General features: G+C 46.3%; 1 protein-coding gene across 1 annotated transcript in view; it reads right to left on the bottom strand.

Moving 5' to 3' along the window:
- Positions 1–10,700: 10,700 nt before the first annotated feature.
- The window catches only part of FAM241A (family with sequence similarity 241 member A), an 80,073-nt gene continuing 62,977 nt past the window's right edge, over positions 10,701–27,796 (bottom strand). Inside the window, exon 2 of the mRNA XM_085640848.1 lies at positions 10,701–11,150. Within this exon, the coding sequence (XP_085496974.1) occupies positions 10,905–11,150 (246 nt within the window). The 3' untranslated portion in view covers positions 10,701–10,904. The remainder of the gene's footprint in view (positions 11,151–27,796) is intronic.

The following is a 27,796-nucleotide window of genomic DNA, read 5'->3' as shown; positions in this document are numbered from 1 at the left end:
CTCTCTGGGGAACCCCACATGGGAGAAGATCCCCATCAGTGCACGTCCCACCACGGGGGCCGTCACTGTCCTGAGCGGGATGGCTTCAGGATACCGGGTGGCATGGTCCACCAAGAACAGGATGTACCTGTTGCCCATGGCTGTCTTGGGGTCCAGAGGCCCCACAATGTCAATGCCCACTCGCTCGAATGGGGTACTAACAACTGGAAAGGGCTGGAGTGGGGCTTTGATCTTCCCCCCACTCTTCCCACTTGCCTGGCAAGTCTCACAGGTCCTACAGTATGTATCTGAGCTTTTGCGCATCTGGGGCCAATAAAAGTGGGTGACCAGCCTCTCAAAGGTCTTGGTCTGCCCCAGATGTCCTGCCAATGGAATGTCATGAGCCAACCCCAGTAAGAAGGCTCTGAAGCACTAGGGTACCACCAGCACACGGGCGGACCCCGGCTCAGCAGCCTTAGGCTCGCAATACAGGAGACTGTTCTCCCAATAAATCAGATGTGAACCAGACATATCACCTGCTGCCTGGGCTGCATCCCGTTGCCGCATACCCTCAAGAGAAGGGCAAATTCTCTGCTGCTCACAAAACCCCTCCCTGGTGGGCCCTCCTTCCTGCTGCCACTGGGTCAGCTCAGGTAGGTCCCCTAGGTCGGTACTCTGCTTCCCGGTAGGCTCCAGGGCATCCCCCTCAGGGCCTGCTCCCTCCTGGGCTGTGGGAATCAAGGGGGCCGGCTTCCCGCACCCCCTGCCCCTTCTCTCTAAGGCAGGGAACTGGGCCATACTCTCAGGCTCCAGGTCTTTCTCAACACCCGTCATGGCTGCCATGGACCGAGTGGTAGCACACGCCCACTCAGTCAGACCCAACATTTGTAAGTGAGCTCTCCTCTCCACCGTAGCCCACGGTGAGTTCTCTAAATCATTGCCCAGCAGACAGTCCACAGGCATGGCGGGCCTCACAGCCACCTGAAGAGTTCCTGAGACGCCCACCACTCAAAGGGAACCTGAGCCACCTCACATTGGCTCTCTCTGTTGTCTGCAGACACTACTGGGTAGAATGCATGGGGCACAACCTGCTCTTGGGACACCAACCGGGAGCTGACAGCAGTTACACTGGCTCCTGTGTCCCTCAGAGCCTCCACTCTATGGCCGTTGATGGTTACCCACTGCCTGTACTTTTTAGTGTTATCAGGCAGTGCAGGCTTAGGAACCATCTCAAAGTCTCCTAGTGAGACAAGGGTCAATTCTACGGGGTCCCACCCACCTTGGGCATCCATCTCCTCCTCCCCCAGGGCTACACTAGCAAGCTGGTGGGGCGGTGCACGGGGTGGTGCAGTAGTATCCCTTTGGGGACACTGGGGATCAGTACCTGTGGCCCACCTGGCCACATTTAAAACAAGTAGGGGGCCCCCTCTGAACAGGCCTACCTGTTGGGGGCATTGGCTTCTAATCCTGGGGGGGTGGGGCTGGGACACCACTGCCTGGTTCCCTGGGGAATTATTTTGGGGCCCTCTGTGGAACTCCCTTGGTTTACCCCTTACCCCTGTCCCCCCACCTCTTTGCTGGGGACCCTGCCCACCTTTGGCGAAGTCTCCCACTGGACCCTTGCGAACCCGGGTGCTCACCCAGCGGTCCGCCTCCTCAGCAAGCTTCCTAGGGTTAGTTAGCTTGCAATCTATCAGATGCTGGCGTAGCTAAGGAAAACAATTACTAGAAAAATGCTCCCATGCAATCAAATCATACAGTTGCTCAAAAGTTGCTACTTTACTACCTTTTACCCAGCGCTCCATTGCTCTGCCAAAAAAAGACACATATTCAACCCACGTGGTACCCTCTAACTTCTTGCAGGTTCTAAATCTCTTGCCTGTACATTTCAGGGGTCAAACCATAGCGGGTAATCAAAGCTTCCTTCATGTGGGCATAAACCATCCTACTTTCTGGGGGCAGGTCCAACAAGGTATCCCTCCCCTCACTCACAAAGCGTCCCCACAACCCCGCTCCCCAATCCTTCTCAGGGACCCGGCGGGACACCATAGCTAATTCATAAGCGGCAAACCATTGCCCAATATCTTCACTTTTATGGAAATCCTTAATAACCTCTTTAGGTATAAACACTCTACTCTCAGTATGCACTACTGGTATGCTGCCACCAGAGGGGAAGATCTCTATACACTTTGCTTTAATCTCCAATTCCCTCAAAATTCTCTCATGTTCAAATTTCACCTTCATCATCTCAAATTCTAACTTCTTATTCTCTAGGTCTCTCTGACCATCCAATTTAAGCTTAGCCATCTCCATATTATGCCGCCTATCTCTCTCCCTGTCCTCCATCTCTTCTGGAGTCAGGCCCTTTGAGGACACACTAGTGCCCGGGCTGGAAACTGCTTTATCCCCTACCAAATCTACAATTTCTTCCTGCTGCTCTCCTGCATTCTCTCCCCCCTCCAGAGGCTCTTCCCTATTCCTAGAGGCATCCCTGGCCTCTAGCCAGGCCTTCAGTGCCTTGTAAAACTCTTCTCTCTTAGTGAGACCTGTGATAGGGACTGTGAAGCGTTTGCAAAATATGTGAGCTGCTTAGAAGTGTAGGTGTCTATTTTCACTTCTTCCCAGAAGAGATCCTCAGAGGCATTGGATCTGGGCTTGCCCACTGTAGCAATAACTGGCAATAACAATCAAAAATAGAATCAAGAAATCTCAAAAAACGTACGAGGTTATGTTATGGTCTGCACTCACTAGTAGTGTACACTATAATTACTGTATGCAATCATAAATGCAAGTCCAGATCCTCACCGCTGACCACCAATGTTAGAAATGGGGGTCTCTAGTTGGCAATGGCTGGCCACTGTCCAAGTAGGGACCCTTCTTCCTAAGTCAGAGTAAGCAGCCTACTCCCTTTGATAACCCCTGCTCCACCCTGTGGTAACGTAGCACGAGCAGTTAGGCCTATCTCAGAGGCAGTGTGTGAAGCATTTATGACCATACACAGTAATACAATGAGGAACACTACAAATGGACACCACTCAAGTAGTTATAAAAAATAGGTATATTTATATAGACTTAATCACAAGACCAATAGCAGTAAAAATCCACAATACTAGAAAAATATGGTTACTTTAAAAATGCTGCAAAAATAGTTCAAGGTGCACAAGATGATGTTCAGCTCAATGCAGTGATCTCTGCGACCCTTTTACTCACAAGGTATCTGGATTCTGTAGCAAAGCAACAAAAATGTCGCTAAGGAGTTGTAGCGATAAATTTCCTCACGTTAACCAGCGATGCGTTGAATCCTTACCGCAAGGGAGGATGATGCGCTGGGTTGCGGGCAGGACAAAGCGACAAACTTCTTCACGCTAAGCCGGTGATGCGATAAAATCCTTGCCGCTAAGGGAGGAGGATGCACCGAGCCTGGTGCGTGTGCGATCTTGCTGCGATAGACGAAAATGGCGCTCCGCAAGGGAGCGACGATTCGGATACGATGCGGGGAAAATGGCGAATGCTCGGCGTCCGCGCTGCGAAGAGCTTGGTGCGATGATTCGGGGTTAGCGAGCGCTTTGGGGCACGCTAACAAACAATGCGACAATCCTTGGGTTTAGCGAGCGTTTTCAGGCCCGCCGTCAGGCAATTCAATACTTGGGTTAGCGAGCGTTTTCAGACCCGCTGACCGGCTCTGCGACGATCCTCGGGCTAGCGGTTGTTTTCAGGCCCGCTGACAGATGAAGCGATGATCTCCGGTAGCGAGCGCTCGGCGGGAGCAGAGCGGCGATTTTTCTTACGCACACCGGCTGCAGCGGCTCGCTAACGGGGGTTAGTGAGGATTTTCAGTACTCTTTTCTCAGCAGTAGAACTAGAGGCCCTGGAACTCACAGGAGCCTCACCTGCAGATAGAAATCCTCGCTGGGAGGACACAGGAGGCTGGTGGTGGAGTCTGGTGTGCCTGAGACTCCTGCAGGAGGCTAGCTCTCTTCTAGCCCTTGGGTGATTGCAGTAGCCACAAAATCAAAGTTCCTTCCAAGTCCTTTTCCTCTGCAGGCCAGTCCAAGAAACAGCACACAAGCACAAGGACAGTCCTTCTCCTGCAGATTCCTGTAGTCACACAGACAGAGGTCCTTCTTGTTGTCCAGGAGCAATACAAATTGTAGGGGTTTGGGCACAAATATTTATACCCCCAAAGTCTTTGTTCTTAGGAGTCACAAGTCTCTGAATCCAGCCAGAACCAGTTCTGCCCAGCCCTGGAGCACTTTGTTGACCAGGCTGCATCCTTCCTTTCAGAAAGAGGGGGTCTGCCTCAGACACACAGTGGGAGGTGGAGCCAGCCCTATTCAAGTGCAGGAGCCACCCCTCCCCTCACTCCCAGGCAGATCTCTCTATTCAACCCAGGTCTGACTCAGCCTGCCCTGTCCCTCCAAAACCAGACAGCCAATACACATAATAGCAGAGCATACTGGAAGGCTTAGGCAAGAAAGTACCTATACTCTAAAAGTGGTAGTTTCAAACACAGAATATAAAAATAACCTTCACTAAAAGATGTATTTTAATATTCTGAGCTCAGGCATACTAAATTCGTTTTTCTACCATGTTCTGTGGGTCAGTTAGGACTATAGGATGTAATAGTCCAGACCTCCCATTCTGGCCTATGGAGAACATGTAGCCTTACAGTAGTGAAAAACGAAATTGGGTGTAATTCACTACTAGGACATTCTACACACATCAGAGCATGTCCTACCTTACACATACAATGCACCCTATCATAAGGGTGGCTTACAGAATGCCAAGGGAAGGTTCAGGGGCTGGGAAGTGGGTGCACTTCACAGCCAAGATGGCAGTTCTGGACTGCACGCAGACACTGCAGTGGCAGGTCTGAGACACACTTTACAAGCTGCTTCTGTGGGTGGCACAAACCAGTGCTGCAGGCCCACCAGCAGCATTCGGTTTACCAGCCCTGGGCACACTCAGGCCACGTTACTAGGGACTAACAGGTAAACCAAATAAGCCAATCATGGATGTACCAATTCACATGTCATCTTTACAAAGGGAGCATTTGCGCTGTGGCACAGCGCCCAGAGCATCTATAACCAGCAAAAACAGAGGAGACACAGCGAAAAATGGAAGGGAGACTCACGCCAATGGTGCCAGGTCTAACACCAGTTCCTAAACCTTCCCTTTACTACATGTTAGCCACCCCTAAGGTAGGCCCAAGGGCAGGGTGGATTGTAAGTATAAGGTAGGACATGCCCGGATGTGTGTGGCATGTCCTGATAGTGAATTACAGCCATTTTTGTTTTTCACTATTGCAAGGCTACCTGTCCCCATTGGCCAGAATCTGCAGTTTGATTATAACATCTTATAATCCTAACTGATCCAGGAAACATGGAAGAAATTCGAGTTTAATATGCCTGAACTCAGAATTATAAAATACATCTTTTAGTGAAGTTGGTTTTAACATTCTGTGTTTGAAAATACCACTTTTAGAAAGTAGGTATTTTCTTACCTAACCATCCAGCCTGCCTCTGCTAGTTTGTGTATTGTATGCCTGATTTGTGAGTGACAGGGACTGGGGGGCTCCAGGAGACAGGGTGAGTCAGCACAGGGCTGAATAGACCTATCTGCATGTAGAGTGGTGGGAGGAGTAGCACCTGGGTCTGAATAGGGATGTGCCTGCCTTCCACAATGCTGGCTCCACCTCCTGTGGTGAGTCTGATGTCCCTGGCCCACTCTGGCAATGGAAGAAGGTGTACACTGGCAGAATGCACCCAAGAACTGGTTTGGACTATGTACAGGACCCTCTGCCTTCCGAGGACAAAGGATTTAGGAGTATAACTACTGGGGCCCAGACCCCAAGACTTTAGATCACTTCTGGGAAAACAAGACAAACCTTTGCCAAGGAGAAGAACCAAGGAAGCTGCAGGAGTTTGGACTGCCCCTCTGCAAGTGTGCCGTTTGCTGGGTTGGCCTGCAGTGGTTTCTTTATTGCCAAGGAAAGGAGAAGGAACTTTTAAGGAACTTCCATCATCTTGCAGAATATTTCTTCAAGGGCTCGAATTTGAGTTTGCCTCCTGTATGAAGTCTCAAGGATACAAAAGACTTCACCCCTTCTGTTTGCCTGCATCTGGAACTTGCTGTTCTAGCTGATACAGAAGGAATTTGCAACACCGACGCCGGTGAGCGACGCCGTAATCTGCATCGAAGCCGTGAGCACTGCTCCGAGTTGCAACGTAGACCCGATTCCGGCCGCCATGCCACATCGATGCCAGCGAGCAACATCGTAACCTGCCATAAGCCGTGAGCGTTGCTCCGACTAGCGACGTAGGCCCGACGCCTGCTGCTGTGCCGCATTGACTCCGAAGCCGACATCATCACGGAGCCGATCCTCGACGTAGGTGGTCAAGAATCCATCGACATCGTAAGGAACCGTGGTTTCGGCGCCATGGTGATGTCACCTCCTCTCCGGTAAGGAACCAACACCTCCCCTGCCTGTGCAAGCATCCAAGACACCAACGCATCACCTCCCCCGAAGCATGGAACCAACGCTGCACAGCGCCAATGACGCCACATTTCCCAGACGCCATGAGCTGTGTTTGTTTTTGCTTTTCCAAGGTACTGTTCTTTGTGGGTCTGTTTTGACTCGGGGCCCGACGCCGCGCACCTCACGATCGGCACCGTACTTTGGGATTTCTTTGACCTTGACGTCGTGATAACTCCAGTTGGGTTTATCTGTTGATAAAGACTGCTTTTAAGTGAATAACCTATTTTTGAATTACCTCTACCATCTTGAAGTATTATTTTTGATTATAGTATTGTGGAATTTTGTCGTTTGTGGTCTTGTGTTAAGTCTATATAAAGAATACTTATTTTTATAAAACCTGTGTGGTGTCCATCTGTAGTGTTTTCACTGTATTACTGTATGTGTTCACAAATGCTTTACACACTGCCTCTGAGATAAGCCTGTCTGCTCATGCCAAGCTACCAAGGAAGTGAGCAGGGGTTATCCAGGAATGTAATCCCTTTTCCCTGTCTTAGAAGCAAGGGTGCCTATTTGGTCAAAGGTGTATACCATTGCCAACTAGAGACCCCCAGTTCTAACAACTTCCATTTCTACGAATGTCATACGTGCCAACACCTGTCTCAGCAGGGTGACTCCCAATTGTTTAAACCACATACAGCTTTATTTTTGCTGTCTCCTCCCTAAAGTTGCCTCCGAATCAATGCAAACCAAATAAATTCCTCTGATTTTTTTCCCCAAACGTCCCTCTTTTTTGCTTCCAAATGCTGGCATTATGCTGTATGTGGTGTTTTACTTCCCTGTGCTCAAGGAGAGAGCAGGCCTGTCTGGAAATGTGTGTGTACTGAAAGTAATATGTACTCAAAGTACATATGGTTCAAGTACAAGTGTCAATACTAAATAATAATATAATGTGTTTAATAGACCAGACAACTGTACTTTCCTGATAACTTGCATTGGTGTAAAATGCATTTGGGAAAAAACAAAACTATTAATGAGTCTAACAAAATAAAATCAGGCATTTTCTGCTTACTTTGGGAGTGTTTGAACATGGGGATCCTGTGAAATATGGAGGTCATCTCCTCCGACATGCCATCAATTATGCACTATGTTTACAGCTTTAGGCATGTCACTTACAAATCTACATCATACGTTTAAGTCTAATTAAGTAATTAATTTAACTGAAGTCACCAACCCCTTCAACATTAAATGCATTAAAGTGCTTGGTGCACAGCTCCCCTGGCTAGGTTTGGCGGCTCCCTAGGGAGCCACGGCGCATAGTTTGGGAACCACTGATCTAAATGAAAAATTGCAGCTATTTGACGAGGTTTTGGGCTCTTTTCTCAAGTCCTGAGGAAACATACAGATCCACATACTCAGTGGGCCTATTGTGTGCATTTCTTTCCTTCCTGTTCAATACAGGCCCTGTCCCCGGCCCAGTCTTCACTCCACATGATCCCCAGTCTTCAGCCATACTATTGTTTACCTTCATCTGACTAGGGTTCCTCACCCTCTGCCCTGCTGAGACTGTTCCTTATGACTAGACCTAGTTGGTGCCGGGGCACACCAGCCATCTTCGAAGGTGGATTTACATTAATCTCTTCTCCCCACAGTGAAGGCTTGTTCCCCCTCTCTCACCCCCCAAGGATCACACGTCTGTCATTTAATTGTTTAACTCTTAGTTGCTACTTATTTGCCCATCTTCAGTGTCTGCTCTTTGAGATCTGTATTCTGCTGTTGATGGGAGACCTGGTGTGTAGATTGTTTACGAGTTTGTATTCTATCCCTATCTGCTTATCATCTTGCGTGCTGACCCCATTGTTTATTTTCGGTGTTCAATTCTTGTTAGAGTTTTGGAAAAACTCAATAAAGAATTGAAATACATTTAAAAAAAAAAAGATTTATTGGAGGGACAACGGATTTCCAATTCTTCTCAAGTTTGACAGACCATATGATGCAGTAAGTGCTAGAACTATCGCCCACTGATCAATTTCACAAGTCTATTGGGAGCGGAGGGGAAGGAAAGAACGTTGAGATCTGCTAGGCCTCTTTGTTGGCCACCAACATCCATCTTTGCACCTTCCCACTTGCAGCCCACAAACCATTGTCTTGGAAGTAGTTTAATCACCTCATCCCAGGCAAATGGCTTAAATTGGGGACTCCGCGCCACTCCCTTTATAGCACCCAGACCGTGCTCTTCCACACTCCTCAGATGGGCTTCCCAGGCATATTACGAGTTAATGAGGGTAAGGGCAGAACCTCCAGTGTAAGCATTGGATGCCACAACTCACTGCACTCCCTCTCTTGCAGTGTTGCAATTTAGATTTCTCGCATTGGATCCCTGTGCAGTCACCTCACCTTTCTGGAGGCTTCATCAACTCCCCTGCAGGTGACAGTTATGCTGCGGACCCTTTTTGCAGCTAGGCACAGTGCAATAGGCCTTGTTTAAGTGACCTGTGAGGCAGGTGCTTCAGGTCTTACTGGACCTTATTCCAGGAAGTCACCAGCAGCCAGCCCTTTGGACTCATCATTCCTTCTAGTCCCCAACTTCACGTTAATTTCTCAGCATCTTGAGGAATCCAACTTTCAGGTACATCAGTGCAGAAATGAGGTGCTGGCAGAGTAGCATGTTAAGTGCATATTCTACTCCACTGGCTTCACGCTACACCCCCTAAGATCCGGTTTAAGACTAATGTGGTGATTCAGAGCAAACCCCAGTATTATATGCTAGTGCAGAACCTCAGAGCAGATTTTAGTGCAACAATGATGACATGGTAAAGCACGAAAATTTGAATTGTACCAAAGATAACTCTCCGGTTTAAGTTTGAATACATGGTACCACAGTGTACCCGTGTAGGGGAAGTTCTTGGTTGAAGAGAGCCTATTAACAGACAAGAGCGCTGTGAACTAATTCCCTGGTAACGTGGCTTGAAAAAGAGGGGTTTACCTATGTTGGGTTTTCTTGCATGGAATCCCAGAACTTCCAAGCCAAAAGATATATTTTGAAACCTGTACATAAAAAGAAATCGGGAAACTAAAGATGAGATTGAGTTCCCCTATCCACCAAGGAAAATAATCACTGCTAATAAAACGGGGCTTACACAAAGGAGCAAGGAAGCTCCAGAAGCTATCACATCTATGCATGGCCAGGCAGGCATGTCTGCTGTAACTTAATTTCGGATTAAACACAAAAGCCATGATTAAGAACTTCCTCTATAAATTCTGGTAGGAATTATAAGTTTGGTATTATTTAATGCATCCGATAGTTATTGGATTTGTTAAACAACTCAACATTCATTAAATTATGACATGTCAATCCTGCCGAAATCTATCATGCAAAAGCATCTGGTATTTACCGTATCATGAGTATTATGGTGCATTTAACACCAAAATCTGCATGTTATGCCCCATAAACTCGCAATAGGTGCTATTTGTCGCCCCTGATAAATAACCAACTCCGTGGTGTCATTATTTTCTAGGTGCGATAAAAAGCACCTATACTTGTAATCAAGCCTAAAGTGTGGAAAAATGCTCCAGTTCTTTACTTGCTTTGAAAAATACGCAATGGGACCAAGAAACAGGACTCAACCTATCAGTACATATGTGATGTCAGTGATGTTATCAATGACATTTGTGATGCCATCAGTGATGTAATTGGTAAGTTGATGAGCAACGCACTAGAGAAGTTTAATTCTGGACTTAACTAGAAATTTGTAGGACTTTTTAAGTTTTATATTTTAACCGTATAGTCATACCACTGAAGTTTTATATGTATATTTATCTGAGCAGCTCACACCTTTTCACTCTTCCACCGCAGATGCAGTGATATATTTAAACCGTAAAAAAAGGTAAATTCTTTGTGATTACGTTTTTGAACCAATAATTCATATATTACCATTTTATTTGCCTAGAATAATAGTCAAATTCAGTTCGAATGAACTTTGCAAAGAACTATGGGTTGGGGTTAAGAGGTACTTGATTCCATATTTTTAATATACATACACAACCGTCTGTCTAAATGCTGCCATTTCTATTACAGATCATATTTCTCAAAATTGTTGGAGAGGTATGGGGTTCATCAATTGATGTAGACAAACGACTGCTTTAAAATAAGTATTCATACTGCAATCGCCAATTGACCTATCTGTGTTTTGTTTGGCCTCTATTAACTGAATAGTAAGTCATTGCACACACCAAGATCACCATATTTAAAAAAAAAAAAAAAGTATTTATTTTTTCCTTCACAATGAAAGAGTTGGCAAAAGTTAATAAACAAACCAAACATATTTGATAAAACGGCATCACAATATCTTGACCAATGCAATGGGCAAAAAACATTCTTGCCTTTCTTGTTTCCATGGAAACCAAACATCTGTAAAGTCTGATATATGAAAAGTCATGTGTTCACATTTTACTGCTGTACATGAATGATGACAAGGCACAGAAGAGCAACTAGCCCCAGAGCTTGGAGGCCAAGAAACCACAGCATAACCCAGAAGAATACTACAAGAACTGGTTCCACAGTCCTTTCACCAAAGTACATCCTTGAGAACCCCAGACTAATTAGTATTTTGTTGATTTCGCCAAAAAGAGTTCCCAACTTTTTATAGTCATCTCCAGTGTGCTCTGCTGCGTGGTTGCTTTGGTTTTGCAGTATCTAGGAGAAAGAAAAAAAGTGTTAAACTCCGGGTCGCAGTAACATTCAAAACCTCTAAGTCCGTTTTTCTTTTTTTCAAATTAGAACAGAAATTTGGCATTACACATTTACAGTGCACAAGCATTAATATGATGGCCTGCCGCTACTTTTTAATTTTGGACAAAATATAATAAACAGTGACCAGCGGGGTTGGATTGGAATAAAAAATAGGGCTGGCCACCCGAAGAAATCGTGGCACACATTTGCGGACTGCGTCTTTTTACAAACCACTGCTTCAATATTTGTGTATGTGTGGGAGGGGGGAGTCCTCTAAAAGAGGCATGACCAAAAAAGCTTTTTCTGAATCATTTCTAAGAAGCATTGTATATATAATTAAGAATGTCGTTTAAAACTTGTGAACTACATTCCTGTGTCTGACCAGTATTTGGGTAGCTCGCTCTAAATTTTCAGTTAATACATCCAGATTGTGTTTCTAAGTTTACTATTAGAAGAGGAGCAGAAAACCATGAAAAACGTTTCAATGAGGGAAGCCATTATTGGCTGATAAAAAAATATCAAAGTCCCAGTAAAAACGAAAAATCTCCCCAAAAATCTCAGAATATCTATCGCCTGCACCTAGGATTTGACAATTTGGATTGCAGTTAACATTATTATAACCATGACAGTATGGAAGACTGAACCTACTGTACCTGTTGCCTTTTAATATGAACATAATCATGCAGTAAGCACATTAACCAACTGGGCTGTCAGACTATATTTAATTTCACTGCGTTAAAAAAATGCAGAGGTTGCCAACACTCATCCTTGTGCCTACGCATTAGTTCACACTGGAGAACCACACCTGAATATCAGTGAAGAGTGGCTGCAGTACGATACGTTTATAGACCAACACCATGACACAGAGAATCCTACTTCCAGATACCATTTCTGGAGATCTCCAGTTTCCCTGACCAGTGAATAAATAGCTCATCTACTTTAAGTTTATTCTTTACATTCTGGGAATCCAGAAAGGCCGCTGAGGCCCCACTGGGCCACTGGTGGCAGTGATTACACCATCCTAAAAACAAGCATTGGCATATAAGTGTTTAGTTATCCAGCACAATATCCTTGGCGCAACATCAGCTGTTGCATGGCTAAACACTTATAAGGTCCCAAAGTTTGCTTTACATACACAAAAACAGTACCCCATTTGCAGCATCAGTGAAGTGTGTCTAAGAGAAGAGGGTAATGTGGAGAGTCAGGGGTGACGTGGAGAGAGAGGAGGGTGACGTGGAGAGAGAGGGTGAGGAGGGTGAGGTGGTGGTGGAGAGAGAGGAGGGTGTGGTGGAGAGAGAGGAGGGTGAAGCAGAGAGAAGGGAGTGTAATAGGGAGTCTAATTGAAAGGAGAGTTAGGGGAGAGGGAACAGGGTGAGGTAGAGAGAGGAAGGATAGCGAGGAAGAGAGAGATAGAGGATGAGGGGGAGAGAAGAAAGATGGTAAGTTGGTGAGGCAGAGTGAGGAGGGTGAGGTGGAGAGAGAATGGAGAGGTGGGCAAGAGTGAGGTTTAGAGAAAGGAGGTTGACACAGTAAGAGAATGGCGAGGTGAAGAAAGGAGGATGAAGCCAGAGAAAGATGAGGGTGCAGCAGAGAGAGGGAGCTGTGGTAGGGAGAGAGGAGGGTGAGGTTTGGAGAGAGGAGGGTGAGGTTTGGAGAGAGGAGGGTGAGGTGGGAGAGAGGAGGGTGAGGTGGGAGAGAGGAGGGTGAGGTGGGAGAGAGGAGGGTGAGGTGGGAGAGAGGAGGGTGAGGTGGGAGAGAGGAGGGTGAGGTGGGAGAGAGGAGAATGAGGTGGGGAGAGAGGAAGATGAGGTGGGGAGAGAGGAGGATGAGGTGGGGAGAGAGGAGGATGAGGTGGGGAGAGAGGAGGATGAGGTGGGGAGAGAGGAGGGTGAGGTGGGGAGAGAGGAGGGTGAGGTGGGGAGAGAGGAGGGTGGGGTGGGGAGAGAGGAGGGAGAGAGGAGGGTGAGGTGGGGAGAGAGGAGGGTGAGAAGAAGATATAAGATGGTGTGACTCCGAGGTGTAACATTAGCCCCCCGCAGCCTCCGAGGTGGGGTGAGGCCGAGCTCCATGGGGACCCCTCCAGCACTGTACACGGGTGACGGGCCCGTGGCCTGAGAGCTCTTGACTGAGTGCAGGGGAGGGGACACGCTTGTACTTTACAAAGGGGCCCCCTAAAGTTTCATTACGCCACTTGTACGGCTCAGAGAGCTAATGGTGAGGTGGAGAGGAGAAGGTGACGCGGAGAGAAGGAGTGCAGCTCTGTAGGAGGTTGATGCATGATGCACTTTCAGAGGATGACATGGTGGAGCATAAAAGGAGGGTGAGATGAGGGAAAAATGAGGGTGGGCCAGAGACAGAGAGGAAGCCGCTGCTATGACAGAGGCGGATGGGGCGGAGAGAAAGGAGGGGGAGGCAAAGAGTGAGAAGGGAGAATTGCAGTGAAGAGAGCGATGTCCGCAGGAGAGAAGGGTAAAACGAAGGGTGTGGCCGAGAGTAAGCATGCCGCGGCGGAAAGAGCAGAAGAGATAAAGCGCATAGGAACAAACCCTGAGAAAATATAGAGTAAATTTAGACCATCCAGCATCCAGACCCAGCTTTCAGACGCCCGGGAGACACCAGGCAACCCCATGCTTCCTCGTGGTGCTCCCAGATACCGAAGCCCGGAGCTGGGCCCGGTGTCACTCCTGCTACTCTCGAGATGGCACAATCCGCCTGTAGAGTTGTAAACACTTTCAGTGACACTGTTAAGGATTTAGGGAGTGCATAGTGTATGTCCTCTATGTTCTTGTTCAAGCACACGCTTAGGGTGTATTTGCAGAAGATTGCAGGTAGGCGTTGCTGTCCTGGGGTACTGCCTCTAGCTGCCCGGCACGGCCGGATGTTGACAGTGCTTGCACAGAGAGTCACAGCGCGTGGTGTTGTTGGAGGCAGGCATGCGCGTGCCCCAGGAATGCAGTCCACTTCAGTAACTCTGGGAGCAGTGTGTGTGACCGCCTGCTCTTCCCGTGAGCAGTAGCTCTGCGGCCCTAGACGCCTGGACTGACGGCCTCCAGCACAGAGTCTGGTCCAACAGCTCTATGCACAACTGCTGTGTCTGTCAAGGCCTCTCGTGCGGGCCTGAAGGGTGTTAAAATGATTCTTTCACTGGGTGAGAGAAACTGTCAACCAATTAAAAAGATGTGTAAAAGATGCATGCACTGTTAGGATGAGTGAAAGAGAGAAATGAAAAAAGGCGCATAAATAAGACACCCGTTGCAGTAGTACACAGTCTACGGCATAGAGGAATGCACTGGAGAGACATATCACAGTGAAGAGGAGAAAGGAACTATAATGAAACCATGTAGAATGGTACTTACGTCTTTGGCAGTAGAGGCAAAACACTACTCTTGTATTCCGGAGTTTGGCACGTTACCAAATTGTGTTATTCTGGGCAAATTTCTCAATGCGCCAGTTTACCTATTTGCTATAAAAGACAACTCTAACAAATGTGCCTACTCTACTCTATGACTGTCATAGTAAAACTGGACAGAAAACTGAGAGAAGGATACCAGCAACGGGTGGGGGGGATGGGGGTAGAGGAGACCAGTGGCAGTATAAACAAGACGCAAAGTAAAACAAGACGTGCGGCCGCGAGACGCGCTCTGTGGCAGGGGAGGGGCTGTTAACTGAGAGGGGGAGCAGGAGGTGAGCCTGCGAGTGGTGCGCGTGGCAAAAGTTAAAGTGATCACCAGCGATGTGCGCGCACCATGAGGAGAGAGGAAAGTCAGATGGCGCATCTGCTAGTCATTGTGCGCGTAACCACATGCTCTATGCCACCCCAAAAGTTGTGCGGACTTTTGAAAGCCCACTCACTAAATGTCTCGCCAGAGCAGCGCATGCGCTGGCTCAGGCAAGACCTAAACAGCTGCAACTATCGTCCTATTGACCCTGTTAGTAAGTCGATCCTGGTGACCAGCACAAACTGAATATATATAATAAATAAGTTAGAAAAGTGAATGCAACACATGGCTGAAACGACTAAAATCGTTGTTTATTCTTTAAATGAGTGTTTTCCTTTTTTTTTTTTTTTTTGTTTTTTTTTTAAACGTGTAGGAGGCTGGAGTTTCATTGAAATAATCTATGCTTTAGGTGGTATTTTAGAACTCTAAAATACCCTAAATGATGCCACACATCTATGAACTGGCTGTTAAAAAAGCAGATAGATGTCCCATCAAGGGTAGCTCCACATTACAAAAGCAAAGAAAACACTGATGAGTAAGGTGGGACTGGCAGATTTTTGAGATTACAGTACCCAGAGGACAGAGAATGTTCGTGCTATTCACTACCCATGGAAACTTCGCAGATTATATAAAATACTGGCCACACAGAGTGAACACCGTAAATATGAACATGAACAGTGCAGGTGCTCACCTTGTTCTAGTGGCCGGAAGCACTGCAAAACGAGAAATCCCGGCGGCAAATTAAAAAGTAATAAAACAGTTTAAAAAAAACAAAACGGTGGCACAGCATCATACCGCGCACCAAAATATGAAGAATTTAAAGTAGCGATGAGGGCTGCATAACAAGACAGTGTGGCACTAAACAGCTACAAATGCATCACAAAAATCTAGAGGCTGACTTTAAACAAGCATTTGCAATGCAAAAGGCCTCGCATTCACACGAGTTTGAGCTATTGGCATTGTACGTGACAATGCCTTTTATTTATGTTTTGGGTTTTAAACTAAAATAAAAGTATTTCTAGGAATGGTTGAAAAGTAGTTATTTTGAATGGCAAAAAACTAGGAACACCGTTCAGCTCCCGGCCCACAACTACTGCTGATGGTGCTGGTAAGCAGTTTGCCCCTACGATTTCCCCCCCGGACGTGCTGAGCCTGGTAGGGTCCAGACAAGCCGCATTGCCTAGGTATAGCCACTGGGGTTCGTGGCACGGGCTGGAGGCCCTTCAGTGAGGCAGATACCTAGTTTGCGACCCGACCGCTCAACTCAGGGTGGCCACCGAGTGCCGGTCTGTCGCACAGCAAAACGTCCCACCAACGGAGCCCAGAGGGGGCAAAAACTAGAATGCCAAAGCCCAGCCATTGGAAAGAGATGTGCCCCGCCTCCACCTTCGGCATTAACAGAGATGAAGGGAACAGCAGTCAGGAGCCCAAAAAGGGGCTCACAGCGCAACTCCTTTGCTCTGCACTTCCAGTGCAGCCCATCAGACACAGGAAAAGTGCGAGGACTCCTTGAACGCCAGGGCATCCATAAAAGTTTCATGTAGCTGAGGCCTAGCACCGAAGACTGTATTGGAGAGGTGCGAAGCACCAACGGGAGGCCCCCAGATGGTAGGAGACTTCTGGAGCGGGTAGCGAGGTCTATCAGCCCTAGCCTGTTAAGGGGGCCAGAGTCTATGAGTTCTACATACTGCGGGCACCTGATGGCAAAAACAGGACCCTTGGAGACACCAGGGGCAGTGACAGACCCCTTCACCGGCTGTCTGTTTAGCTGCATCATCCCAGTCAGCACGACTGGGGAACCCGTTGGTCGTTTCAGGCAGGGAAGTATCAACCGGGCACAATAGCCCTGGGCAGTGCTTCCACTCCCAGGAGAGTTCTTATAAAAGTGCCAAGAGGTCTCGGTGTTTATACTCTTTACTAACATGGAGAGAGACTTCCCCCTCCCTTCGTCTGCACTATGCGTCGAGGTCACTCAACGGAGCTGGCCAAGCTCCGATGAGAGCCGAGGCACAATTCTTCACATTCACATCCTTGGACATTGTACGACTCCCACACTGTCTGTTCTAGCAGCTTATCTCTCTCGCTCGGTGAAGTGAGAAACAAACAATTGTGTGTGTGCGCAAGTAACCTGGACCTGCCTGCATTGGCAGCTGAAAGGCAGGGTGACAGACAGACACAAGATGAAACCGTGCTCACGAATGTAATTAAAGCAACATGGGGTCAACACATGATCTCACGATATATAACTGCTGGTAGCATTACAGCTGCCCAGGTCCAGAGCGGAGGGGACACAGCGGTAATCCTCCAAGTGATCCAGGACTCATGTATGTCCTCGAGGGTCTCCGAAGCAGAGGGACATCTCAGAATTGGGGGACGTGGTCCGTGGTCCGTGAGCTCAAGACAGAGGTGTTGCACCTGACATCGACCTCCAAGGTCCTTTCCACCAGAGCAGAAGATGCTTAAAACAGAAGCCTCAGAAGCAACCTCCTCTTCATTGGATTTCCTGAGGGGGTAGAAGGGTCAACTCCTGAAGTGGTTCTGGAACAATGGATCACTTCTTGGATTGACTCAACACGATTGTCAACATACTTCATCACTGAACAAACCCAGAGGTCCCCAGCACCCCCGTCCCCCCTCCCCTGCCCTGCCTCATGATAGCCAAGATCCTAAATTACTGAGACAGGGACATGAGCTTGTGAGAGTCAAAAATCAGAGGGCGACTCATGTACCAAAATGGCCGGGTGATGGTGTTCGCCGACTATACTAGACAGGTCCAGGGTCAACGGAAATGATATGACCAAGTTAAACAAAAACTCTGACCCATAGCGTTACAGTATAGACTACTCTTCCTGGCATGACTACGGGCTATCCTCAAGGACAAGTCCCACTTCTTCAACATCCCATTGGAGGCCTGGAAATGGCTAACAGAACAATGTCCACAGCGACCAAACTCCCGCCATCTTGCTGGGACTGCGCCAATCCGGGTGTCATGGGCGCCGAGCGCAGTCGCTCCAGACAGAGGAAGAGCTCCCACAAAGGCTGCCGCTACTGTCCGGATGGCTCAGCCACCTCAAACTCGGATATTGAAGGAATGAGGAGCTTGCCTGCAATGGAGAAGGATGCCACTAAGAGCAACCTAGGCAGACAATAAATGAATCAATAATGAAGGGTGAATTCGGGGCTTTCACTTACTCTACGATATCAAAGCATGCCAGCACCATCTTATCCTTCATTGGTTTTGGAAGATTGGAGCTCCAGGATGGCAACTCTGTGATCAGTTCCCCCCCAGGACACCCACAAAGCCCACCATTTTCCCCAATCCAGGGCCCCACATGGCCCACCATGATGGCCTTTACGGCTATGACATGGAATGTAAACGGCCTGTTGGACCACGTTAAGAGGGGCGAGGTCATTTAGTTCCTCCATAGGCATGGCTCCCAGGTTGTATTGCTACAAGAAACACTCTTCATGGGGACTAGTTGCTCCCTTCTGGCCAGGTGTAGGTAATCCATAGACTATCAGGCAGGTTTCTACTGTGGTTTAAGGGGAGTGGCGATTCTCCTTCACAACCCTCTGGTGATGGCGGTCTCCTGTGTAGCTTGCGATGCTTTTGGCAGGTTTGTGCTGGTGGAGCACTCAATAAAGGGTTGCCTGTATAATCTCCTAAGTGTACATGTCCCCCCACAGATCACCACCTCTACATTGCTATCACTCAGGGATTTAGCCTTCTCTCCCCAGCAAGCAATGATATCCTGGGTCCCTTGGACTCTCTTAGGTACCCTAACGCTGCGCCTAGGGAGGGTAGAGGTCTTGCTGGCTGGGCCTCTGGGCTGGGGCTCTATGATGCTTGGCGGGTCTGGAATCCTACAGCACGAAAATACACACACACCAGTGTAGGGCCCACGGCTCCCTCTCCCATACAGATCTTTTCCTATTGTAATTAGGCTGCCAATCTCCTTTGCACACAGCGATCTCCAACCTCGTTAGGGAAATATTAGACCATGCCCCAGTCACCCTTCAGGTGGGTAAGCCAGGAGGGAGGAGAAAAGCCAAATGTTGTGCCTCAATGCTTGGTTCCTGACCGACAAACGGATTGTTCAAGCCCTGGAGCCTGTTTTTTCTTGACATTAACCGTGGAACACTATACGCACCAGGGAGTCTCTAGGAGGCTTGCAAGACCACTATGATATGGAACGCTCGCTTCTGCATTAGGGATGAGGCCTGCGAAGCACAGACTCGGGCAGCACAATTGCAGACTCCGATCTTGAAGCTTAAGACTCAAAACTGGGGCACCCTGTCTGAACTTTTGAGCTATAGTTTGGCAGGAGAGGACAGACCTACGACGATTATGTCTGGGCGAGGCCTTCAGATGCTGGGAAGCTTCTGCAAAAAGAGCGTGTGAATAGGGGGACAAGTCGGAAAGGCTTCTGCACTGGCTGGCCACTAGAGAATTAACATCCAGGGTTGTCCCCAATATCACTGGGCCAGACAGCACACAGGCCACTATTGGACCAGTCGCGGTCACTATTTTTGCAAACTACTATGAATTCTTGTATGCTGTGAGGCCTCGTCCTCCACGGGAGACAGAATATCCCCTCATTGCAGATATCCCCCTGTCTACTCTGAACCATGAGGAAAGAAAGGTCTTTGAGCAGCCCGTGACAATAGTGGATCTCGGTGATGCCCACGCAGAACCTCTGACCCAGACGGGCTCCCCACGGAATGTTATCACAGATTGCCTACACTCACTCTGTCCCCTCTCCTAAACACGCTCATGGAGGCGATTATCCACAGCCACATTTTGCCCGAACTAGACTTGGTCACAATTGTGGTCCTACTGAAACCTGGTAAGCCCCCAGACCAATGCGCTTCTTATCAGCCTATCTCTCTCATTAACACCAAGGTTAAACTCTATGCTAAACTATTAGCGAGGCGCCTGACTCATGAGCTTGGCCGCCTGGTCCATCCGAACCAACGCAGCTTCATACCCTGCAGTAGCACTAAACACTGCATTTGCAGGGTTCACCTTACCCTGGCCAGAATCGGGGAACCCCACTGTGCCACAACCCTGATGCTGCTTGACTGTGAAAAGGCATTTGTCTCCCTAGATTGGCCTTTTTTTCACCAGGCGCTGGGACCCACATTCTGGGCCTATGTCTGTATTTTGTACGCTGGGCTACAGGCACAGGTGAGTGTAAACAGGTTGGTCTCCCTCAGATTCCAAATCTGTTGGGGTATTAGACAGGGATGCCCTCTGTCTCCCCTTCATTTTGCGCTGGCCATAGAGCCCCTGGTTTTGTGGATATTTTGTGATGCCCAGTTTGGGGGATTAACTGAGAGATAGCATTGGAGGATAGAATAGCCCTTTATGCTGATGAATTGGAGGAACTGATTTATTTAGCCTGAGGCTGCCCCAGGAAACACTGGAAGATATAGGGGAAATGGCGGGCGTACTACTGACTAGATACTACAACTGTGTGTAATCCAAGGGGCGAGTTGGGTTTAAAGGGGGCAGCCACCAGCACTGGACAAAAGAGCTTCTGCAAGGGTTTGCAATGTATGCGACTATGTGCTTCAAATGAAACTAATAAAGTGCTGTTATAAAAGAAAAAAACAATTGTAACTTGGGTGTAGAAATGCTAATACGTTGTTGCTGTCGGGCTGCTAATATGATTGCAACAGATTATAAGGTCTCCACTGTGGAATGAATTGTTCTTTGTACCATGAAGAATACCATACGTTTTTAAGAAGACTGCCTCCTTGCACAGGGCTCCAACATTGGTCTATTTATTTTTTCCCTCTCATGATTGCTACAGTCTTCAACATTTAAAAGAAAAAAGCCACCCCACTGTGATTCTAAACTTTCTTCAATTCCTAAACCACTATGCAAATGTACGGGTGAAAAACATGTAAATGGACTGACAAAGGTGGGAGTACAATATGTGGATTGAGAAAGAGAACTTTTGATTATATGAGTAATTGAAAAAAACTACGTCCCTCATTACCACCGGCCAAGTTTATTGTGATATTCTTGGTAACTGCTGTGAAGGCACTTATCGCAAGTAAGAGATTTGAGATAAAAATCAGCAGGTCAAACCTGCCATTATATATTGAGGAAAAAGTACCAGGCATTTACTGGAGCATGCGGATGTTTTGTCGTGGGATGTACCAAAGTTCACGTTATTTCCCCAAAAACCTAAGTGGGTTGAGTTATCACACCTGATAAATTAAGACTTGGTGGAGTCGCAATTTATCAAGTTATAGGTCCACACATAATGAGGGCCCGAGTCTTGTATGGCACATCTGAAACAAGGCGTCAGATAAAAGAACATTAAAATGTGCATGAGGCCTAAAGGTTTTGTTTATAAGAAGTCACAAATAATACTTGTATTAAAATTGAGATTTTAAGATTTGTTTGTTTTGTTCCAATGCTGAATTGCTCATGCAAACCAGGTAATATCAATTTTACTCTGCAGTGTTTGAGGTATGACAGTTATTAAACTACTTGCAATAAAAACTTAAGGAAGGTAAGATATATGTGCATAACATGTATATTGTAAGTATCAGCGAGTGTACTGGATGGCCACGCCTTTCAATCAGTAAACATGTAACAATATATGCCCCATCAAAATTTATAGGGCCTAAAAACTACTTCTATTGGTACAGGCATGTGCAAAAAGCGTTATTGAAGTCAGCCGGCTGTAATGTATAATAATGTGCTAAGTTCAAGACGGTTGTAAATCTACGATGCACACAAAAACAATATTAGAATAAAAACAACTTTGTAAAATGAACTCTGTGCACCACCTGCATTCAGGTTCTGGGCCTAAAATCTTCTAACAAGATAAATATTTTGTTGATTCCTTTTTTATCTTCTAGTCTATGTGCAGGAACCAGTTTTTCAGCATTCTGAGAATACGCCATAATATTTATCGGATGCAACATGCTCATTACAGGTTTACAGTATACAGAAATAAGAACGCAAAAGAAGTGTGTTCAAAGAACTGAACTGAAATATATGGCCTCATTAATTCCTTTATAGTCATTATACATGTTCTCACGTTCTGCTTCACTGCAACTCCAAATAAATGTTTAGCTTTTTATGGAATTCAAATGAGTCTAGCACTGCTGGTGTGTAAAAAATTAGAATACAAAAACGTTTGGCTATAATCAAAGTACTAATAGCCCACATCCGTTTCCCAACATTCTCGAAGAATTCACAATTCAGCAAGCACAGGGCTGGACTTCTCGTATGTCTACGCCAAGTGCCAGTTCAATTGCATCCAAAACTTCACTCCAAGATGTAAGAACCGGCTGCGTGGCCAGTCATGCAATATTAAAACACGGAATACTTGGAGGCTTCACGTAAGTCAATGAAGCAGCAAGGGGCTGAAGCCAATAAGTCTATTGTTCCAACATTCTAGAGGGGCACAGATCCTGAAGATGGGGAAATAGGTGGTCAAACCAAAAGGGAAAAGGCTGGAACAGCAGAGGTTCATACCGATCAGGAAGTAGGGGGCAGGAAAGAAATCAATGAATGAGACTACAAAGGCTTGAGACTTTTTTTTCCAGGTTCTATAATAAAGGTGTCTAACTAGATCAGGTGAGTCAAATCCAAGTCAGATTTTAGGGGTATCCACAATAAAGAAACGTATCTACAATTAATCATGGAAGATGACCGCCATAGGACACAGTGTTATACTTGCCTCCTGTCAGGAGTCACTCTCTGAAAATCCTTTTACCTGCAAATTAATTGATACCTGAAACATTTGTACAGGAACAGCAGGAGATATTTGATAACGTGTGGCTGATCAAAAAAAAACATATAAAGACTTCACATCATTTTGGCAAGCAAGGCCGTCTGCAACACTTGAGCCACTATAATCCAAGGAGGTTGTCCGGTACATATCAGTTGCTCTTCATGTTCTCTGCCCACCTGGCCCATAATAGTTATCTTAAAGTCTCCAGCATTCCCTGAGAACACCTCGGAATTTTAAGATAGTAGGGCCCCAAAGAGATCACAATACTGAACTGATGCAGAGACGACCCCGCAGTGGTTCCTCAGTCTCTCTCGGAAACCCACCAGGAATCAAAACACCTGTCACCAATAAGATCTCTTTGGACCTCCACAGTATCGACAGAGAAGCTTCAATATAGTTGAATTCCTCAAAGGCACCCCAGTTACTTGCAGCCACTACAATGGGTCCGTGCCACAACACCATATAGGGGAGCAAATGGGATGACACTTTCTAGCTGCCAGGTGCTACGGAAATTTAGAAACCCTAACAGAACGTACAGGCATCCAGTCCAAGGTGTAATAAGACATGTATAAGAAAACAGAGACTTCGTAGTTGACTGAGACTGAACAGATTGCCCTTTTTGATCAATCAAGTCAGCGGTCCTAACAAGCTGAATAGGTTTCATTACATATTTTTAGACCCGTCCCTTAATGTAACCAGCAGATGTAAATTCATGTTGATCTCAGTTTTGCTCTCCTCTACATATACCGGAGTGCCTATTTTAGAACAGTGTCTTCCACATCAAATACAAAAGACCTGCCACTTGCCAAAGTAACAGCATTCAGAAGATCTCTAAGGTAATATGAAGGATAAATGTTATTTTAAAAGGTCTCAGAGCATAGCATACATTTGCTAGGTAAGGAGAGTTATGTTTCTAATTCGCTTTTTAGGATCTAATGCGCCTAAATAGTTACAGTTAACAGTGTACTAGAGAAGGGTTCAATTTGACATAGTGTTATGGCTGAAATATTTCTACAAAGAGCATATTTAAATATGTTTACATAAAAATGTGCATGTGAATTTTGCGTTTTGAAGTGTAAATCGCCAAATATAATGTCCTAATAGAAAGACATTAGCAAAATTCCATTTAAGAGATGTTTTAAAAGTTGGTTTTGTAATTGTTACAGTAAAATGTGTTGTGCTGGCTCTTGGCGTGTTTAGAAGGTCCCGTAAGGACAGTAATCCTTCTTTAAAGCATCATCCAAATATGAAACATGACAAATACATGTCATACAACCTCAAGCACCACTGACAACTTAATCAAGGATCAGACCTTAATATTAAATAAAGTACCAGGGATTCAGGGGCTGCCAGAAGAACCGTATCATATTTCTATTCAACACATAGAAAGGCAGGAGACCTTCAGCAACTTGGTGGTGTTGCTTAATTACAAAATACCCGATGGTCAGAGATTAACAAATGTTCCTTCCTGCGCCTTTAAAGTAAACGTGTTACACAAGATAAAAACATCTGACAAACCCGTTCCTCTGTGGAGCCCAACAACAGAACTATTTTTCCACACTATTTCTTAACCATACCACAGCAGATACTCAGATGGTAGTCACTGTCACTCCCACGGAAGTTTTGGTCTGCCAAACTTTCAATGCATTCACAAAAATATGAAATGACCATGACCACAGGAATGATGATGAAGATCTTTCACCCTTTGCTGCCGGGACAAAAATAACCAATAACTACTTGGTGAGTTACTCCACCAGCAAGGTTGGGTGGGAGATTTCCCTGCAATGCTGAATACATAGGGAATAGAGAAAGATGGGAGATAATAGATACCACTGATTTGGAACATGATCCTTTCGCCCTAATCTGAAGCACAACACCCCATCCATAATCAATATTCTACTAACAAAACAGATATCTCTTTTATGATCTCAAAGCACACAAGCTCTACCCTGCCCTCGCTAGACAACAACGATAAGATATAACTGAACTACTGCTCCCAGGTTCTAACAATCTACTAGACCATGCCTAGGACGAGTAAAAATCAACAACCTTACACTAGAAGAACATTTGCTTCTCATAAAACAGACCTACAGTACCTACTAAGAATGTATTCCTCACATCTTCTCTCTTGGAGATCCTATGTAGGCCTGAATATATTCATTGAAGACACCATGTAAAATGTTCCAAACAACCCAGCAATGGTATTCACCTCGAAAACCAAATAGAAACCAAGATTCCACTGCTCTGCAGGAACAGCTCCAAAAAGTCCCTGCTTAAGCGCCTACTACATAACTGCAGATCATGATCAAACGATTGCCTTGCAGCACTGATTACATCAAACAAACGTGACCTATTATTTATGAACAAAACAGGGCAGAACAATAAGTTAACCCAGTGACATACAGTCTGATCCCACCAAAATACTCCATTATCAACATTGATCGGAAGGTAAAAATTACAGAAGAGTAGCAGTGATACACCAAGATGCCATTCACGTCAAGAGTCTGAGAAACAATCAATTCTCCACCTCTCAAAGTTGATCTGCAGCTATAAAGTGATCACTAAATCCCCCAAACTCCACATCATCTACCGCCCGTAGGAGATAACCTATCTTTTGTTGCACAACTGACTGTGTTTGCATCGAAAAAGTATATAACAAGGTCTCTTTGGGTAACTTTAATTTGCACTCAGGTGATACAGAACCTTCCATGTTTCTAACAAATAACAACCTCATCCAGCTCTGTTCAATGCCCACAAACGTGAAATAATTATTTCTAGATCTACTTACTGCACCAGACATGATGAATATGATAGAAAATAAAATTCATCTAGACTGGTCCAACCAATCGGGCATATTCACAATACCATCTTCCAAAGTCACAAAGACCTAAACAGTTGTTTAAAAAAACAATCACGCTATCAGAGTATAAAATATTCTCCTCCTTAAGATCCATCCTCTGTATCATGCGGGCAATGTGCTCACAACTCAATATTTTGAATCCATGACTGAGATCAATTATGACCTAGCAACACAACAATTAAAATGACAATGTTTTTCATCAGAACTAAATGAGGAAAGAAAAGTCGATAGAGCAGTTAGGATTCTCTGTCAGGACCGGAGGCTTGATTATGTAGTAACTTCTTTGCTTTATTCTCACAGCAGCAATAAGAAACACTACAACTCCCATGATAATCATTTACAGCCACAATACGTGACCAATACAACCATTAATAATGTCCATACAATATATAACACCACATATTTATCCACTAGTCTGTCTTTGCTGCTCACTGTAGCTGCAGTGGTGTGTTTCTACAGCTCTTGTATTTCTAATATGATTGCTTCGTTGCTTTTTTTTTCCTTTTCAACCATCGCCACACTCCGATAAGCTGTTTTCGGAGGGTATGCTGGTAGAGAACTGTTCTCAGTGTGCACTCGGTCTGGTTGAGGCAGGACTGAGAGGGCTCTACTCTCCCCCTTGTGCTCCACTGTGGTGTCGCACTCGATCTGCTCTTGTGATCGGTGGTCGCGGGGAGCAATGGTGGGGGAAACATTAATGTGGTTGCGCCCGGCCCGCTGAGGATATTAGGGGAGCGGGCGTGCCTTTTCCACAGAAGTGTCTGAATGGTTTGCTTTTCCGTCACACAGTGGCGTCAGCCATTATGGATTTAGGCCGAAGAGCTCATTTCACCAGACACCCGGCGCTATGGTCACCTTAGTGCTAGTGTTTCCCGTCTTTTTTGAGGTGTAGTGTTAGATTGCCCTAATTTGAGGATGGCAGACAATCACATGTATGCAGACAAGAGGAGGTGGGGCAGCAATATGCAATTGATCAGGATCTAGTGGAGAGGTTTGCCTTGCGGTCTCTAAGTCAATGGAAAATGCAATGGCCATCACTCTCCAAAAATTACATCATGACAAGGGCACTCTGTCCAGACACACCGCTTTGGTGTAGGTGAGGCCCCCTGCAGAATGAGGATCCAGATCGCGAACATGATCACACGGACTACCACTCCTCCTTGGATTCACACAAGGCGTCCAAACGCATGAGGAACTGGCATCCCTTGGGGGGATCTAAGGAGAAATTGAGAACATATTTGGTCACAAACCACAAAGATCGTGATCTAGGCAAGGACGTTTATGATCCAGAGGCTATTCAGCAGCATCACTCCTCGGAGTGGAAGCCGTCCTTCAAGATGGCTAATTACCTAAAGCAATGCTAAAGACACCCCTTGGACAAGGAAGTACGTAATAAGCAATGGACAGAATGCCCGAGACCCTCCATTGAGGGGAAGGTCGCTGCCAGTCCTGGGTTAGAAGCCACCATGGTCATCTTCATGGGACGACTCATCAAGGACCCCAAAAGGGACACATATATGTCCTGGCGATCATGTCAAGAGAAGCTTCTGATAATGCTGGCCTGCTCACAAAGTTGATGGAATTGGCTGAAGATGCCAAGCAATCCGGAGAACCAACTGATACAGAGAATCTCTCAGGATGGGCCCAGGGGGCGATAAGCCTTTTAGGAAACGCTAACGGCTCCCCTTTCCAGTGAACTGATACGCTTTCTCCTTCTGTGCTTGGACCCCAAGCTTGGGAAGTTGGCCTCCATGGAGGCAGGGCCTGAAGTCAAAGGGCAATTTTTTGACAACGCCTTCATCAAAGATTTGGCCATATTTGTACAGGCCTTCATGGCCATAGATAAAGCGCAAGCCTTACTGAAAAAGGTGTTAAGTCCCAGAGTTTCTGGAGGAGCCGTTCTTCCGGCCACGCCTTGCAACAGGATTCCAGAGCAAACCAAGGTCCCTGAGTCTGATTAGAACGGCTAGAGGGTATGCCCCATTCTTTCCCTCCAGGAACAATTTCAGCTGAGGATGCGCTGCCAAACGCAATGTCAGAGGAATCGACAACCCCATAAGCGAGAACCAGGTTTTTTTCCCTCGTAAGAATGGGAGCCAGAATGGGGAGTGCCTGCACCAATGGGAGATCTACTCAAACTCATGGGTCCTTCAAACGGTCCAAGGGTTCCATGTAGAGTTTTGGGGTAATCTCAATACAACAGCACAGATCGCCATTTGCCCTCACATTTTCAGTAGAGGTTAACTACCTTAATAGATCTGGAGATTCAAA

The sequence above is a fragment of the Triturus cristatus genome, chromosome 2_1, assembly GCF_964204655.1.
Source record: "Triturus cristatus chromosome 2_1, aTriCri1.1, whole genome shotgun sequence".
Lineage (NCBI taxonomy): Eukaryota > Metazoa > Chordata > Amphibia > Caudata > Salamandridae > Triturus > Triturus cristatus.
This window is presented reverse-complemented; position numbering and strand designations above follow the sequence as displayed.